Source organism: Nannobrachium achirus (assembly GCF_963921795.1).
Source record: "Nannobrachium achirus genome assembly, chromosome: 17".
NCBI classification, from domain to species: Eukaryota; Metazoa; Chordata; class Actinopteri; order Myctophiformes; family Myctophidae; genus Nannobrachium; species Nannobrachium achirus.
Window position 1 is genome coordinate 22729249 of NC_137824.1, and position 14680 is coordinate 22743928.

A 14680-nucleotide genomic window follows, 5' to 3' on the forward strand; every position below is an offset into this window, starting at 1 on the left:
AATCACCACAGCAAAACAAATGTTTAAGAACTATAGTGAAAATAGCCGATCTACAAGCTCACAACGCGTTCACGCATTGTGAGCTTGTAGATCTGCTATTTTCACTGTTTGGGTCCCGGGCAAATGTCTAATTTCTCTTTTGGATCTTGTATTTTATGGTAGCCTTAGCCTATATATATATACAGTATATTTTGTAAATGAATAGTACTGTCCATGGTGCTGAAATGTGTTCGCTTCAGTTGTTGCACATTTTTCTCTGTTCCATCACAGGGTTTCTTTTCATTTTAGCCCTCAGGAGTCAGGAGTCTCTGTAAATCACGGATTGGATCCACATGGTGTCAGTGTCTCATAACGAAAGTCTATAGTTTGTAGATTTGTCCCTACCCCTTTTTGGAAGGGTTGATCACATTGGAAAGAGAAAGCGATCTAACATGATTTTGGACGCTCGTATATATTTCATACTTTGTTAACCTGAAGGCATGGAATTTGCTTATATTTATTTGTAGGGCCTATTGGTGAGTATTGGTAACGACTCCTGCTTGGACACGTCTTGAAAAGATGGAACCCGAAGGACAAAAGCGGAGAATGCATTATTCGTGGGTTGCTCTGAGACTGTCGGTGTTGCTGCTTTTCGCAGAGCAGGTTTTTGCGCAAATCAAATATTCAATTCCAGAGGAAGTAAAAGTGGGAACCGCTGCTGGAAATGTTGCTAAGGATTTGGGACTTGACATCAGTTCGTTGGTGGACAGGCGGTTCCGTATTGTTTCAGGATCAAATGATGGTCTGTTTGAGGTAAATCAGAACAATGGGGTCCTTTATGTCCACTCTAATGTTGACAGAGAGGAGCTGTGTGATAGCATTGCTTCGTGTTTAATCAACCTAAAAATGGTGGTCGAGAACCCTTTAGAAATACACTATGTAGGAGTTGAAATAACAGATGTAAACGATAATTCACCTAGTTTTCAAGAGGAAGAGAAAATCTTAGAAATATACGAGTCTACCATCACTGGCAAGCGTTTCCAATTACCAGCTGCGAGGGACCCAGATGTTGCTGTGAACACTGTGCGTACTTATAAATTAAACCACAACGAACATTTTAGTATGCAGATTCGAGAAATGGGAGACGACAAAATACCATTTTTAGTTTTACAAAAGCCTCTCGATAGGGAAAAACTGTCCGAGCACAAATTGATTCTAACAGCTGTTGACGGCGGAAGCCCACCAAGATCAGGGACTCTTAATGTTACAGTGACAGTTCTGGATTCAAATGATAACCATCCAACATTTAGCCAAGAAGTCTACTCTGTAATGCTACCTGAAAATGTCGAGGCTGGAACAGTTGTGTTAAACGTTACAGCGACTGATGAGGACGACGGTGCAAATGGAGATATCGAATACTTATTTGGCACTGAACTTAAGCCTCACATGTATGATTTATTTAGTTTGGATAAAGCCACAGGAGAAATTCGTGTTAAAGGTCATATTGATTTTGAGAATGTTGATGTTTACAAAATAGATGTCCGTGCTACGGACAAAGGTCAGCCTCCAATGAGTTCTGACTGTCGAGTAATCATCAAAGTGCTGGATCTAAATGACAACGCACCTCAGATAGAGGTGACATCCTTATCCAACACGGTTCCTGAAGATTCAAAGCCGGGTGCTGTTGTTTCTCTAATTAGTATTACAGACAAAGACGCGGGAATGAACGGCAGAGTTGTATGTAGCCTTTCAAATGATGTTCCGTTTGAGTTAAAGCCATCATTCCAAGAGAACATGTATTCGTTAATTACAAAACATAAATTGGACCGAGAGTCCGTTTCACATTATGACATCACTATAACAGCCACTGACCGTGGTCAACCGCCCCTGTCCACGCTTAAAACTCTGAGTATTATGGTATCAGACGTGAATGATAACAGTCCAGAGTTCTTGCATAATCCGATTGAATTATATCTAACAGAAAATAATGAGCCTGGCAAGTCGATATTTTCTGTTAGCGCATCTGATAGAGATTTAAATGACAATGCTGCTTTGTCCTACCATATAGTTAGAGATGGACGACATAACGATATGGCATCTTTCCTTAATATAAATTCAGATAATGGACATATATCTGCCCTAAAAAGTTTCGACTTCGAATCTTTGAAAACTTTTCAGTTTCAAGTTGTGGCCATGGACTCTGGAACTCCGTCACTGAGCAGCAATGTCACAGTGAAAGTTTTCATTCTGGATCAGAACGATAACACTCCTGTCATCTTGTTTCCAGTCAGCTCTAACGGTACTGCTGAAGGTGTGGAGGAGATTCCTCGGAATGTGAACGCAGGACATTTGGTGGCTAAAGTGAGAGCCTATGATGCTGATATAGGATATAACGGCTGGTTATTATATTCACTACAGGAAGTTACTGACCACAGTCTGTTTGCTTTGGACCGCTATACAGGACAGATAAGAACACTTCGTTCATTCACAGAGACTGACGAGGCTGAACATAAACTGGTCATACTGGTAAAAGACAATGGAAACGTTTCACTCTCAGCAACAGCTACTGTGGTTGTCAAAGTTGTGGAGCCAAAAGAGGCGTTTGCAGCTTCTGGTGTTACAAGTGTTACAAACGATGAGGATGATAACAATGTGACATTTTATTTGATCATAACTTTGGGCTCAGTTTCGACTCTTTTCCTCATCAGTATCATCGTGCTGATAATAATGCAGTGCTCTAAACCTAATGACTATTCATCTAAGCAGTTACAGGATGCTAATTACGACGGGACATTGTGCCACAGCATCCAGTACAGATCTGGAGACAGACGATACATGTTAGTTGGACCCAGAATGAGTATAGGATCAACAATTGTTCCAGGTAGCAATGGAAATACTCTAGTGGTCTCTGACAGGAGGCGTGCATCTGGAGAGGTAAGGCACGTTTTCAGTTCATTTTTACGGAGCTTATAATCTAAAAGGGACATGTCTTGGGTTATTTTAATTGTTTTGTTTTTCTCCTTCAGTAAGAGGAAACATTCCTCTTTCTGAGAATAGTCATAATGCTTTGCTAAATTCGCTGTCAATGGTGCTGAAATGCATTTAATCCGTGGCCTTGGGCATGGGGCCCTGTCCATGGTTCTGAAATATATGCTTTGCTTAATTCGCTGTCAATGGTGCTGAAATGCATTTAACATGGCCATGGTTCTATGTGGTGCTCTGACAAGAGGTAGGTAGGTATATATATATATATATATATATATATATATATATATATATATATATATATATATATGATGAAGATTCTTTTAATCAGTTATCAAATGATGTATATCAAAATAGCATTTATTTGCCTAGCGCGTGCACGCACGCACGCACGCACGCACGCACGCACGCACGCACGCACGCACGCACGCACGCACACACACACACACACACACACACACACACACACTATATATTTACATCACTTGTGAGGACATTACATATATAGACTTTCATTCACCCTAACCCAACCCAAGTCCTGTGGCCTTACCCTAACCTCTATCCCTAAACATAACCCCTAACCCTAACCCAATCCTAACCCTAAACCTAAACCTAACCCTAACCGTTGTGGGTTAGGGTTGTGGGCTTACCTACTATTTTGTCCCCACACTGTCAGAGGTCCCCTGCAGGTGACTGTGTGAACATGCGTTTAGTCCCCATAAGTATAGCTAAACAAACACACACACACACACACACACACACACACACACACACACACACACACACACACACACACACACACACACACACACACACACACCAATCCCTCTCAATCATCACTTATGACCAACAAGAAGACACACTTCTAGTTGGTGGGTGTAGCAGTGCCTGTATCTACATTTATTTACATTCATAGTACCGTCCATGGTGCTGAACTTCGTTTCAGTTGTTGATTTCTTTCTTTTTTGGTTTTGTTTACATTTAGTTAAGAACTTAAGAACCTTGGCACAGATTTGATCCACATGGTGTCAGTGTCTCATAATGAAAGGCTTAAGTTGTAGATTTGAACCTACCAAGTAATTAATTGCATGTTCTTTGGTCCAAATCGTGTTCATGTGATTTAATCATAGCATCTGGCCACTTGATGTCAGTGTGGCATAGAATATGTCACCTTGACTCGATTATTAAGTCCTGCCCCGTTCACGGTTTCTTTATTCCACACGGCAGGAAGAGATTGGAAATACATCAAAAAGAGGCACATGTATTGTTCATTATATGCTCTCAAGGATGCGTGGAAGTATTGGACTTAAGATACTGTGATTTATTTTACACTGTGGATACCGGTGGATTGGACTGTCGGTTTTCTCTAACCATGAGAGACATAAAACAAAGGCCAACTATGGACTATTGGTGGATTCTACTCCTTTTCTGTCTCATTCTGTGTTTCAAGGCGCAGGTCTCAGCTCAAATTAGATACTCTGTTCAAGAGGAAATAAAAATTGGATCTGTTGTTGGAAATGTGGCTAAAGATCTGGGTCTCGATATCAGCACATTGGCTGACAGACGGTTTCGCATTGTTTCGGGATCCAAGGACAATCTGTTTACGGTAAATCAGAACAATGGAGCCTTGCTAGTCCATAAAAACATCGATAGAGAAATAGTTTGTGATGACAGTGGTGCATGTTTGATCAATCTTAAAATAGTTGTTGAAAATCCTTTAGAGATCCACTATGTTAGTGTAGAAATTACTGATGTTAATGATCATGCCCCCGTCTTCCCAGAAAATGAGCAGCATTTCGAAATAGCCGAGCATATGATGCCTGGAAAGCGCTTCCAAATACAGGCTGCACGAGATCCTGATTTAGGAAGAAATGCTGTTCGATCTTATAAATTGAGTCAGAACGATCATTTTGAAATCGAGATAAGAGAAGATGAGTACAAAATCCCCCTTTTAGTCTTAAGAAAAGCCCTAGATAGAGAATTAAATTCCAAGCACAGTTTAGTTGTTACAGCATTTGACGGTGGTAATCCTCAAAGATCAGGCTCTTTAAATATCACTATCAACGTTGTGGATTCAAATGATAATCGTCCTGTATGTAGTCAAGATACATATACTGCACAACTGCAAGAAAATGCCCCACTTGGTGCTGTGATCATTCGAGTGAATGCGACTGACTTAGATGAAGGTGTTAATAGTGATTTGGAATTTTCTTTGGACAAAAATGTGAAAAGTAAAGTATACGATTTATTTGATTTAGACACAGTGAGTGGTGAAATTCGAGTGAAAGGTGAAATAGATTTTGAAGAAACGGATGTATACAGATTAGATGTGCAGGTGTCTGATAAAGGGCAGCCTCCCTGGACAGAAGATTGTAGAGTTATAATTAAAACAATAGATGTAAACGACAATGAGCCAGACATAGAAGTGACATCCCTGTCTGGTGTTGTTGCTGAGAATTCCAAACCAGGAACAGTGATTTCTCTAATCAGTGTCACAGATAAAGACTCTGGCATTAATGGGAAAGTTATATGTAGTATTTCAGAAAACGTGCCATTCGAACTCAAACCATCATTTCAGGACAACATGTACTCGTTAGTGACAAAGCAGAGCTTAGATCGGGAAACGTTGTCTCATTATGACATCACAATAACAGCAACTGACTGTGGGCATCCTCCTCTCTCATCTATGAAAACTTTAAGTATTGAGGTATCGGACGTTAATGACAATAATCCAACGTTTCCACAAAACTCTGTTAACTTTTACTTGTTGGAAAATAATGTTCTTGGTGCTCCTATATTCTCTGTAAGTGCTTTTGACACAGATTTGGATGAAAACGCAGCAATATCATACCATATAGCAAGAGGTGATGGCGCACAGAGTAATATGGCAAACTTTCTTAACATCAATTCGGAAAATGGACAGATTTCTGCTCTGAAAGGTTTTGACTTTGAAACCTTGAAAACATTTAAATTCCACGTTATTGCGACAGACTCTGGAACTCCTCCACTAAGCAGCAACATCACAGTGAATGTGTTCATTCTGGATCAGAATGACAATGCTCCAGTCATCTTGTCTCCAGTCAGTGCAAATGGTACAGCTGAAGGTGTGGAGGAGATTCCTCGTAATGTGAATCCAGGGCATTTGGTGGCTAAAGTAAGAGCCTATGATGCCGATATAGGATATAATGGCTGGTTGTTATATTCACTACAGGAAGTTACTGACCACAGTCTGTTTGGTTTGGACCGCTATACAGGACAGATCAGAACACTTCGTTCATTCACAGAGACAGACGAGGCTGAACATAAACTGGTCATACTGGTCAAAGACAATGGGAACGTTTCACTCTCAGCAACAGCTACTGTGATTATCAAGGCTGTGGAGCCAAAAGAGGCCTTTGCAGCTTCTGATATTAAAAAAGACTCAAAGGATGAAGAAGACACGAATATCACCTTCTATTTGATCATAACATTGAGTACAGTTTCAACACTGTTACTCATTAGTATTGTTGTTTTGATCATAATGCAGTGCTACAAATCCGCAGACTGTTCTTCCAAATATTTGCAAGAGAAAGAATACGATGGGACATTGTGTCACAGCATCCAGTACAGATCTGGAGACAGGCGGTACATGTTAGTTGGACCCAGAATGAGTATAGGATCAACAATTGTTCCAGGCAGCAATGGGAATACACTAGTGGTCCCTGACAGGAGGCGTGCATCTGGAGAGGTAAGGCAAGTTTGAACTTGTTTGTCTTTGTAATGGCATTCTACATATTGGAAGGTTTTCATGTATATATATATATATATATATATATATATATATATATATATATATATATATATATATATATATATATATATAGAGAGAGAGAGAGAGAGAGAGAGAGAGAGAGAGAGAGAGAGAGAGAGAGAGAGCTGGGAACTTCTCCTTTGGTTCATCCATTCCATACACGTGAGAATCGTCCAGTGGAGGCACATGTCTACTGACATTTGTGCAAGTATGGGATTATTTTTTAACACTCTACTGTATAACGCTGGGTGAAATTCACCCCACATGCCTGTAGAAAAAACAGGGATACCGTCTATGATGTCATTCACTGTGCATCCTGAATGACCCAAAGACCGACCCAACACAGACATCAGCAACATTATTAAAATCCCATAAACATAATTGTCCGGGTGAAAATTACCCTGCGGGTTTAATTTCGCTGTCCACGGTGCTGAAGTGAATTTCACCGGTATGTTGTGGGTTGTGGCCATGTGCCTGGGGCCGCGTTCGCTGTCCATGGTGCTGAAACGCAACACAGTTTTATCAATTAATTTGACTGCTTATTTGAATTAGAAAGATGCAATTATATCGGCAGTTGTCTGTGGGGCCAAATGGTCATCATTTCTTTCTGCAGGTCGTAAAAACGGAAAAGTCTCGTACTGTTAGGCATGCAGTCACTGTTTTCGAGCAGCTTTGAAAACAAACTCCCTTTATTGTTATGGTTATGAAAAAGAACAATAAAAAACAAGACTAGCCAATCAAATGTACGAATTTGAACTAGAACTCTCATTTATTCAAAGTAGCCTAGTAGTTTACAGACGAGACTAGTCTATGTCATAGTAAATATGATTGCTTTGTCCATTAGAAAGCCACGGGGTTGAAGATATGGTATACTTTCTACAAGTAATTAAATATGTTTTACTTTTAATTTAATCCCGCTCCTCTCGTTAATCTCAAATTAAATATAGGATACATACAAATAAAATAAAATAAAACAACAACAACTAAACTCTTGGGGTTTGGTGTTGGAATGTATTGATCAAACAATTTATGATGAAACAGTTTAGTGCGCTTTTACAAATAGCATGGCAACGCAGTTTTTCAATCTGCCAATTATATCCATGCATCCACATGGGGTCAGCATTATAGTAAAGAACAGCTTAATCTGTGTAAGCCCTGCCCTTTTGAAGCTGTTTTTGCTCCGCTATGAATGAGAGGAAGACGTTCGGACGAAACATGCAACTGGACATTTATTTGATTTGACGATCGTTAAAACGGAATTATGACATTTCACTCCACTAACGGCTGCGGTTGTTCTTTTTGGAGGGGACTAATCTACTGATGAGCATTTTATAATTTCACTAAAGAACAAAGAGCCAGAATGGTGTCTTGTTGTGGTGTTTTGCTTTTCTCTCTGCTGCTTTGCCTTGTGGAACATGTTCCAGCTCAAATAAGATATTCCATTCCAGAAGAGGTCAAAGCTGGCACTGTTGTTGGAAATGTAGCCAAGGATTTGGGTCTCGATGTTAGTACTTTGGTGCATAGGCGATTTCGCATCGTGTCTGGATCTAAGGAGGCTCTATTAGAGGTAAACCAGAACAATGGAATCTTGTATGTACATGACAATATCGACAGAGAAGAGCTCTGTGACAGCAATGGGGCATGTTTAATAGAGCTGAAGATTGTTGTTGAGAATCCACTTGAAATTCATTATGTCAGCGTAGATATTACAGATGCTAACGACCATTCACCCACATTTTCAGAGACTGAAAAGGTAATTGAAATCGCAGAGAATACATTACCGGGAGCACGAATTCAGTTACCAGGTGCCCATGATCCAGATATAGCAATTAATTCTATCCAGCGGTATAAGCTTAGCCAAAACGACAACTTTCAACTTGAAATTAGAGACAGGGGGGAGGATAAAATACCATTTCTAGTCTTACAGAGACATTTGGACAGGGAGCAGAAATGTAACCATAGTTTGATTCTTACAGCCATAGACGGAGGGAACCCACACAAATCAGCAAATCTCAATATTACCGTAAATGTTCTTGATATTAATGATAACGGACCCGTTTTTTCCAAAGAAGTTTATTCAGTTATGTTACGAGAAAACGTTGATTTAGGTACTGTTGTAATAAGCGTCCAAGCAACAGACTTGGACGAGGGAACTAATGGTGATGTTGAGTATGCATTTGGTAGTGACATGAACCATAAAATATTAGCGCTGTTCTCTTTGGAAAAAGAAACGGGCGAAATTCGTGTCAACGGAAGGATTGACTACGAGACCACTGATGTTTATAAATTAGATGTCCAAGCTTCTGACAAGGGTCAACCTCCGATGACAACAGATTGTAGAGTCATAATAAAGATTGAAGATATCAATGACAATAAACCAGAAATAGAAGTGACATCAATCTCCAACACTGTTCTAGAGAATTCAAGACAAGGGACTGTAATCTCTCTCATTAGCGTTAGTGATATTGATTCCGGCCTGAATGGCAAGATTAAATGCACCTTGACTGACAACGTGCCATTTGAATTAAAGCCATCATATAAAGAAAATATGTTCTCATTAGTGACCAAAGACACGTTGGACAGAGAAAGTACATCACATTACGACTTTACTATAACAGCAACTGACTCTGGTCAGCCCCCTCTCTCCTCATCCAAACTCCTAACTATTCAAATATCAGATGTGAACGATAACAGCCCGCAGTTCCCACACAATCCTCTCGAACTGTATTTGTTAGAAAATAATGCACCTGGTGCATCCATATATTCGGTTAGCGCATTTGATGAAGACTTGAATGAAAACGCTGCAATTGCCTATCACGTAGTGAGAAGAGATGGTAGTCAGACTAACAATATGGCATCTTTCTTGAATATAAATTCTGACAATGGACATATTTCTGCGCTGAAAAGTTTTGACTTTGAAACTATCAAAACTTTTCAATTTCAAGTTGTTGCAAGAGACTCTGGAACTCCCTCACTAAGCAGCAATGTCACAGTGAATGTGTTCATTCTGGATCAGAACGACAACGCTCCAGTCATCTTGTATCCAGTCAGTTCTAATGGTACTGCTGAAGGTGTGGAGGAGATTCCTCGTAATGTGAACCCAGGACATTTGGTGACTAAAGTGAGAGCCTATGATGCTGATATAGGATATAATGGCTGGTTATTATATTCACTTCAGGAAGTTAATGACCACAGTCTGTTTGGTTTGGACCGCTATACAGGACAGATAAGAACGCTCCGTTCATTCACAGAGACAGACGAGGCTGAACATAAACTGGTCATACTGGTCAAAGATAATGGAAACGTTTCACTCTCAGCAACAGCTACTGTGATTATCAAAGTTGTGGAACCCAAAGAGGCCTTTGCAGCTTCTGATGTTAAAGGTGCAGCAAAAGATGAAGAGGAGAACAATGTGGCTTTTTATCTGATCATAACTTTGGGCTCAGTTTCAACACTTTTTCTCATCAGTATCAGTGTGTTGATCATAATGCAGTGCTCCAAATCCACGGACTATTCCTCAAAGCAATTACAAGACGCAAATTATGACGGGACACTGTGCCACAGCATCCAGTACAGATCTGGAGACAGACGGTACATGTTAGTTGGACCCAGAATGAGTATAGGTTCTACTATAGTTCCAGGCAGCAATGGGAATACTCTTGTGGTCTCTGACAGGAGGCGGGCATCCGGAGAGGTAAGCTAATTATTCATAACAATTTACTCATAAAATATCTCTGTCCGCCAATCATTGGTTTGCGCGCGCGCAAAGGTTGCTGGAAAGCGATTCCCAAACCAGGTATTGTGTGTGTGTGTGTGTGTGTGTGTGTGTGTGTGTGTGTGTGTGTGTGTGTGTGTGTGTGTGTGTGTGTGTGTGCGTGCGTGCGTGCGTGCGTGCGTGCGTGCGTGCGTGCGCATGTATTGGATTTATTTCAGCACCATGGACAGCATATATGTTCAGGTCAATTTAACTGCTCAGATCCCAAATAATGCTCTGGTTCTCGGGTGTGTTGCAACAAACCAATTATGTTATTCAGTAATAGTGGTGGTGAAATGTTTTTAGACCTATGTTTTATGGCCAGTTGATGCTTTAGTTTCATCTTCTTGTTCTGGCGTGTTTATTTTTTCATTTAAAATGTACTCATTTTCATCCTGTGGGTGTCAGTACTTTATCAATAATCTCCAGACTGATTTGTCCCTCCCCTTTCCAAGCATTTTTTTGTTCAGTCTCGAGGGCAGAAGGGTGCACAGATTTGAGCTAAGCATCAGATTCAATGCAATGGTTTTTTTGCTTTATAAATATTAGACACTTTGGCGGGGATATTTTCCAATTAATAACCCAATTGTGTATTTTCTATATGTATACATTTTTTGAATGACAATGGGAATCAACTACCTAAAGCGCAGAAGGGAGTATTGGCGGATTGTTTTTCATTTCTCTTTGTTAGTCTGCCTCGGAGAACGGGTTACGGCTCAGATAAGATACACTATTCCCGAGGAGGCGAAAGAGGGAACTATTGTTGGAAATATTGCAAAGGATCTTGGGCTAGATGTCACTTCTTTGACTAACCGACGTTTTCGTATTGTCACTGGATCTAAGGACTCTCTTTTTGAGGTAAATACGAATAATGGCGCTTTATATATCCACAAGAATCTCGACAGAGAGGAGCTTTGTGAAGGCAGTAGTGTTTGTCTGATTGAGCTAAAAATTGTGGTCGAAAATCCTCTGGAAATACACTACGTTGCGGTTGAAATAACCGACGTGAATGATCACGCTCCTAGTTTCCCAGAGAAGGTGCAAGAAATTGAAATAGGTGAACAGACATCTCCAGGAACACGATTTCAGCTCCACGCTGCTCGAGACCCCGATGCGGGGCTGAATTCAATCCGCACGTATACATTAACGGCAAATGAGCACTTTGAAATAGATATTCGACAAAGTGATGACGATAAAAAAGTGTTTTTAGTGTTAAAAAAGTCATTAGACAGGGAGCAAGATGACAAACACATGCTAGTGGTTACAGCGGTTGATGGAGGTAAACCTCAAAGGTCAGGTATTTTAAATGTTTCAGTCATTGTGCTGGATAGTAATGATAATCGTCCTGTCTTTAGTCAAGATACGTATCACATTCAGATAAGAGAAAACATTCCAATCGGCACCGCTGTGATTCAAGTGAATGCAACTGATCCAGATGAAGGGACTAACGGTGAAGTTGAATACAGTCTAGGGAAAACCATGAGGCGAAAGGTCTACGACATTTTTGAATTGGATAGATTAAAGGGAGAGATTAGAGTAAAAGGAGAAGTGGACTTTGAGGAAAACGAAGTTTATAAACTAGATATCGAGGCGTCTGACAAAGGGCAACCTCCATTAACAGTAGAGTGTAGAGTCATAATAAAGATAACAGACCTTAATGATAATAAGCCAGAGATAGAGGTGACATCACTTTCAAATGTAGTTTCAGAAGAATCAAAGCCTGGCACAGTTATTGCTCTCATCAGTGTGACAGATAAAGACTCTGGGGTCAATGGAAAGATTATTTCTACCATATCCCAAGGCGTGCCTTTTGAGTTAAAACCAGCATATAAAGAAAACATGTATTCAGTTGTCACTAAAGGACTATTGGATCGAGAGGCAGTATCGCATTATGATATAACAATTACAGCAACAGATTGCGGGCAGCCTCCGTTGTCCACATTGAAAACTCTAAGTATTGAAGTATCAGATGTAAATGACAACAGTCCACGATTTCCCCAAAATCCTTTAGAGCTGTACCTGCTGGAAAACAACGCCGCTGGTAAATCAATATTTTCGGTAAGCGCCTCAGATAATGACGTGAATGAAAATGCAATAATTTCTTATCATATTGTTAGAGAAGGAAACCAAAATGATATGACGTCATCTTTTCTGAATGTAAATTCTGATAATGGACACATTTCAGCCCTAAAAAGTTTCGATTTTGAATTAATGAAAACATTTAAATTCCAAGTAGTGGCCACAGACTCTGGAACTCCACCACTAATCAACAATGTCACAGTGAATGTGTTCATTCTGGATCAGAACGACAACGCTCCAATCATCTTGTATCCAGTCAGTGCAAACGGTACAGCTGAAGGTGTGGAGGAGATTCCTCGTAATGTGAACGCAGGACACCTGGTGGCTAAAGTGAGAGCCTATGATGCCGATGTAGGATATAATGGCTGGTTATTATTTTCCCTAAAAGAAGTTACCGACCATAGTCTGTTTGCTTTGGACCGCTATACAGGACAGATAAGAACGCTTCGTTCATTCACAGAGACAGATGAGGCTGAACATAAACTGGTCATACTGGTGAAAGACAATGGAAACGTTTCACTCTCAGCAACAGCTACTGTGACTGTCAAAGTTGTGGAGCCGAAAGAGGCCTTTTCAGCTTCTGATGTCAAAAGTGCAATACAAGACGAGGACGAAAATAATGTGACATTTTATCTGATCATTACTTTGGGCTCAGTTTCAACCCTTTTTCTCATCAGTATCATTGTGTTGATCGTAATGCAGTGCTACAAACCCACAGACTATACTTCCAAGCATTTACAAGAGACAAATTATGACGGGACACTGTGTCACAGCATCCAATACAGATCTGGAGACAGGAGGTACATGTTAGTTGGACCCAGAATGAGTATTGGCTCTACCATAGTTCCAGGCAGCAATGGGAATACTCTTGTGGTCTCTGACAGGAGGCGAACATCTGGAGAGGTAAGGCCTGTTTCAATATATTATTGTCTCAGTGACTTGTGGTTCAACTACAATATGTGCAGTAATGTTAGTGTGATTAGGTGCATAAAATGCCAGACATCTCTACTAACCATTAGCTTTTTGCTTTGTCGCTCTCCATGGTGCTGAAATCCATTGTTGCTCCGTTATAACAGTAGACGTTATACGTAGGCTATACATACTTTGATTATTCTTTGTTGACCCTTTACCACACCTGATCCACGTGGTGTCAGTGTTACATTAGAAACCATGCAGCGTTGTGCATTCAGCAGATGGCCCTGCCCCTCTCGGAGAGGCAAGTAATTTCACGCGGAAATAAACAGATAATGCTCGCTTGCATTTTAAGTACAACAGCTTATCCAGCTTGGAAATATGACGGTTATCAAATCTGTGGAATACATTTAATCGACAGGAAAGTATCGAGGGCCGAGGTCGATTCATTATTGTTAAGGGGGGACAAAGGCGCAGAATGGAGTACGGATGGGCTTCTCTGTGTTTGTCCCTGCTACTGTGTTTCTCGGAGCAGGTTTCAGGTCAAATCAGATATGCTATTCCAGAGGAAGTAAAAGTGGGAACCGTTGTTGGAAACGTTGCCAAGGATTTGGGACTTGATGCCAGCACTTTGAAAGAGAGGCGTTTTCGAATTGTCTCTGGGTCTGAGGACGACATATTCGAGGTAAACCAGAACAATGGATTCTTGCTTGTCCGCAAAAACGCTGACAGAGAGGCGCTCTGTGATGGTAAGGGCGCCTGTGCGGTTGATCTAAAATTTGTTGTTGAAAACCCATTGGAAATCCATTACGTTGGAGTGGAAATAACAGATATCAATGACAATTCACCCACATTTTCCGACTCAAATGTAGAAATTAAACTAGCGGAAAATAAGTTACCAGGGGCAAGATTTGAACTTCAGGCTGCCAGAGACTTAGACGCTGGGCTGAATTCTATTCGCACATATACATTAAATCAAAATGAACATTTCCATTTAGAGATTAGGGATGGTGGAGAGGGAGAAAAGGTCCCTGTTCTTGTTTTACAGAAAGCCCTCGACAGGGAACAGAATACTAATCATGCATTAATTCTAACAGCATTGGATGGCGGAAATCCACCAAGATCAAGTGCTTTAAACGTGACTGTTACAGTACTAGACACTAATGATAACCAGCCAGTGT

The 14680-nt window shown here is 40.5% G+C and overlaps 3 protein-coding genes across 3 annotated transcripts; all 3 read left to right on the plus strand.

Annotated features, from left to right (window-relative positions):
• Positions 1-585: 585 nt before the first annotated feature.
• On the plus strand, positions 586-2952 carry LOC308302332 (protocadherin alpha-6-like; the record flags this gene model as incomplete). Its single annotated transcript, XM_080746588.1, has 1 exon — positions 586-2952. One exon carries the CDS (start codon positions 586-588, stop codon positions 2950-2952), a length of 2367 nt encoding a protein of 788 aa, XP_080602714.1.
• A 1411-nt stretch (positions 2953-4363) lies between these two features.
• LOC308302333 (protocadherin alpha-3-like) lies at positions 4364-10457 on the plus strand (the record flags this gene model as incomplete). The annotated part of the gene is made up of 2 exons (XM_080746589.1): positions 4364-4899; positions 8648-10457. The coding sequence occupies 2 exons, from the start codon at positions 4364-4366 to the stop codon at positions 10455-10457; spliced, it is 2346 nt and encodes a 781-aa protein (XP_080602715.1).
• Positions 10458-11132: 675 nt separating this feature from the next.
• LOC308302334 (protocadherin alpha-3-like) lies at positions 11133-14074 on the plus strand (the record flags this gene model as incomplete). The annotated part of the gene is made up of 2 exons (XM_080746590.1): positions 11133-13570; positions 14035-14074. 2 exons carry the CDS (start codon positions 11133-11135, stop codon positions 14072-14074), a joined length of 2478 nt encoding a protein of 825 aa, XP_080602716.1.
• Between the last annotated feature and the right edge of the window lie 606 nt (positions 14075-14680).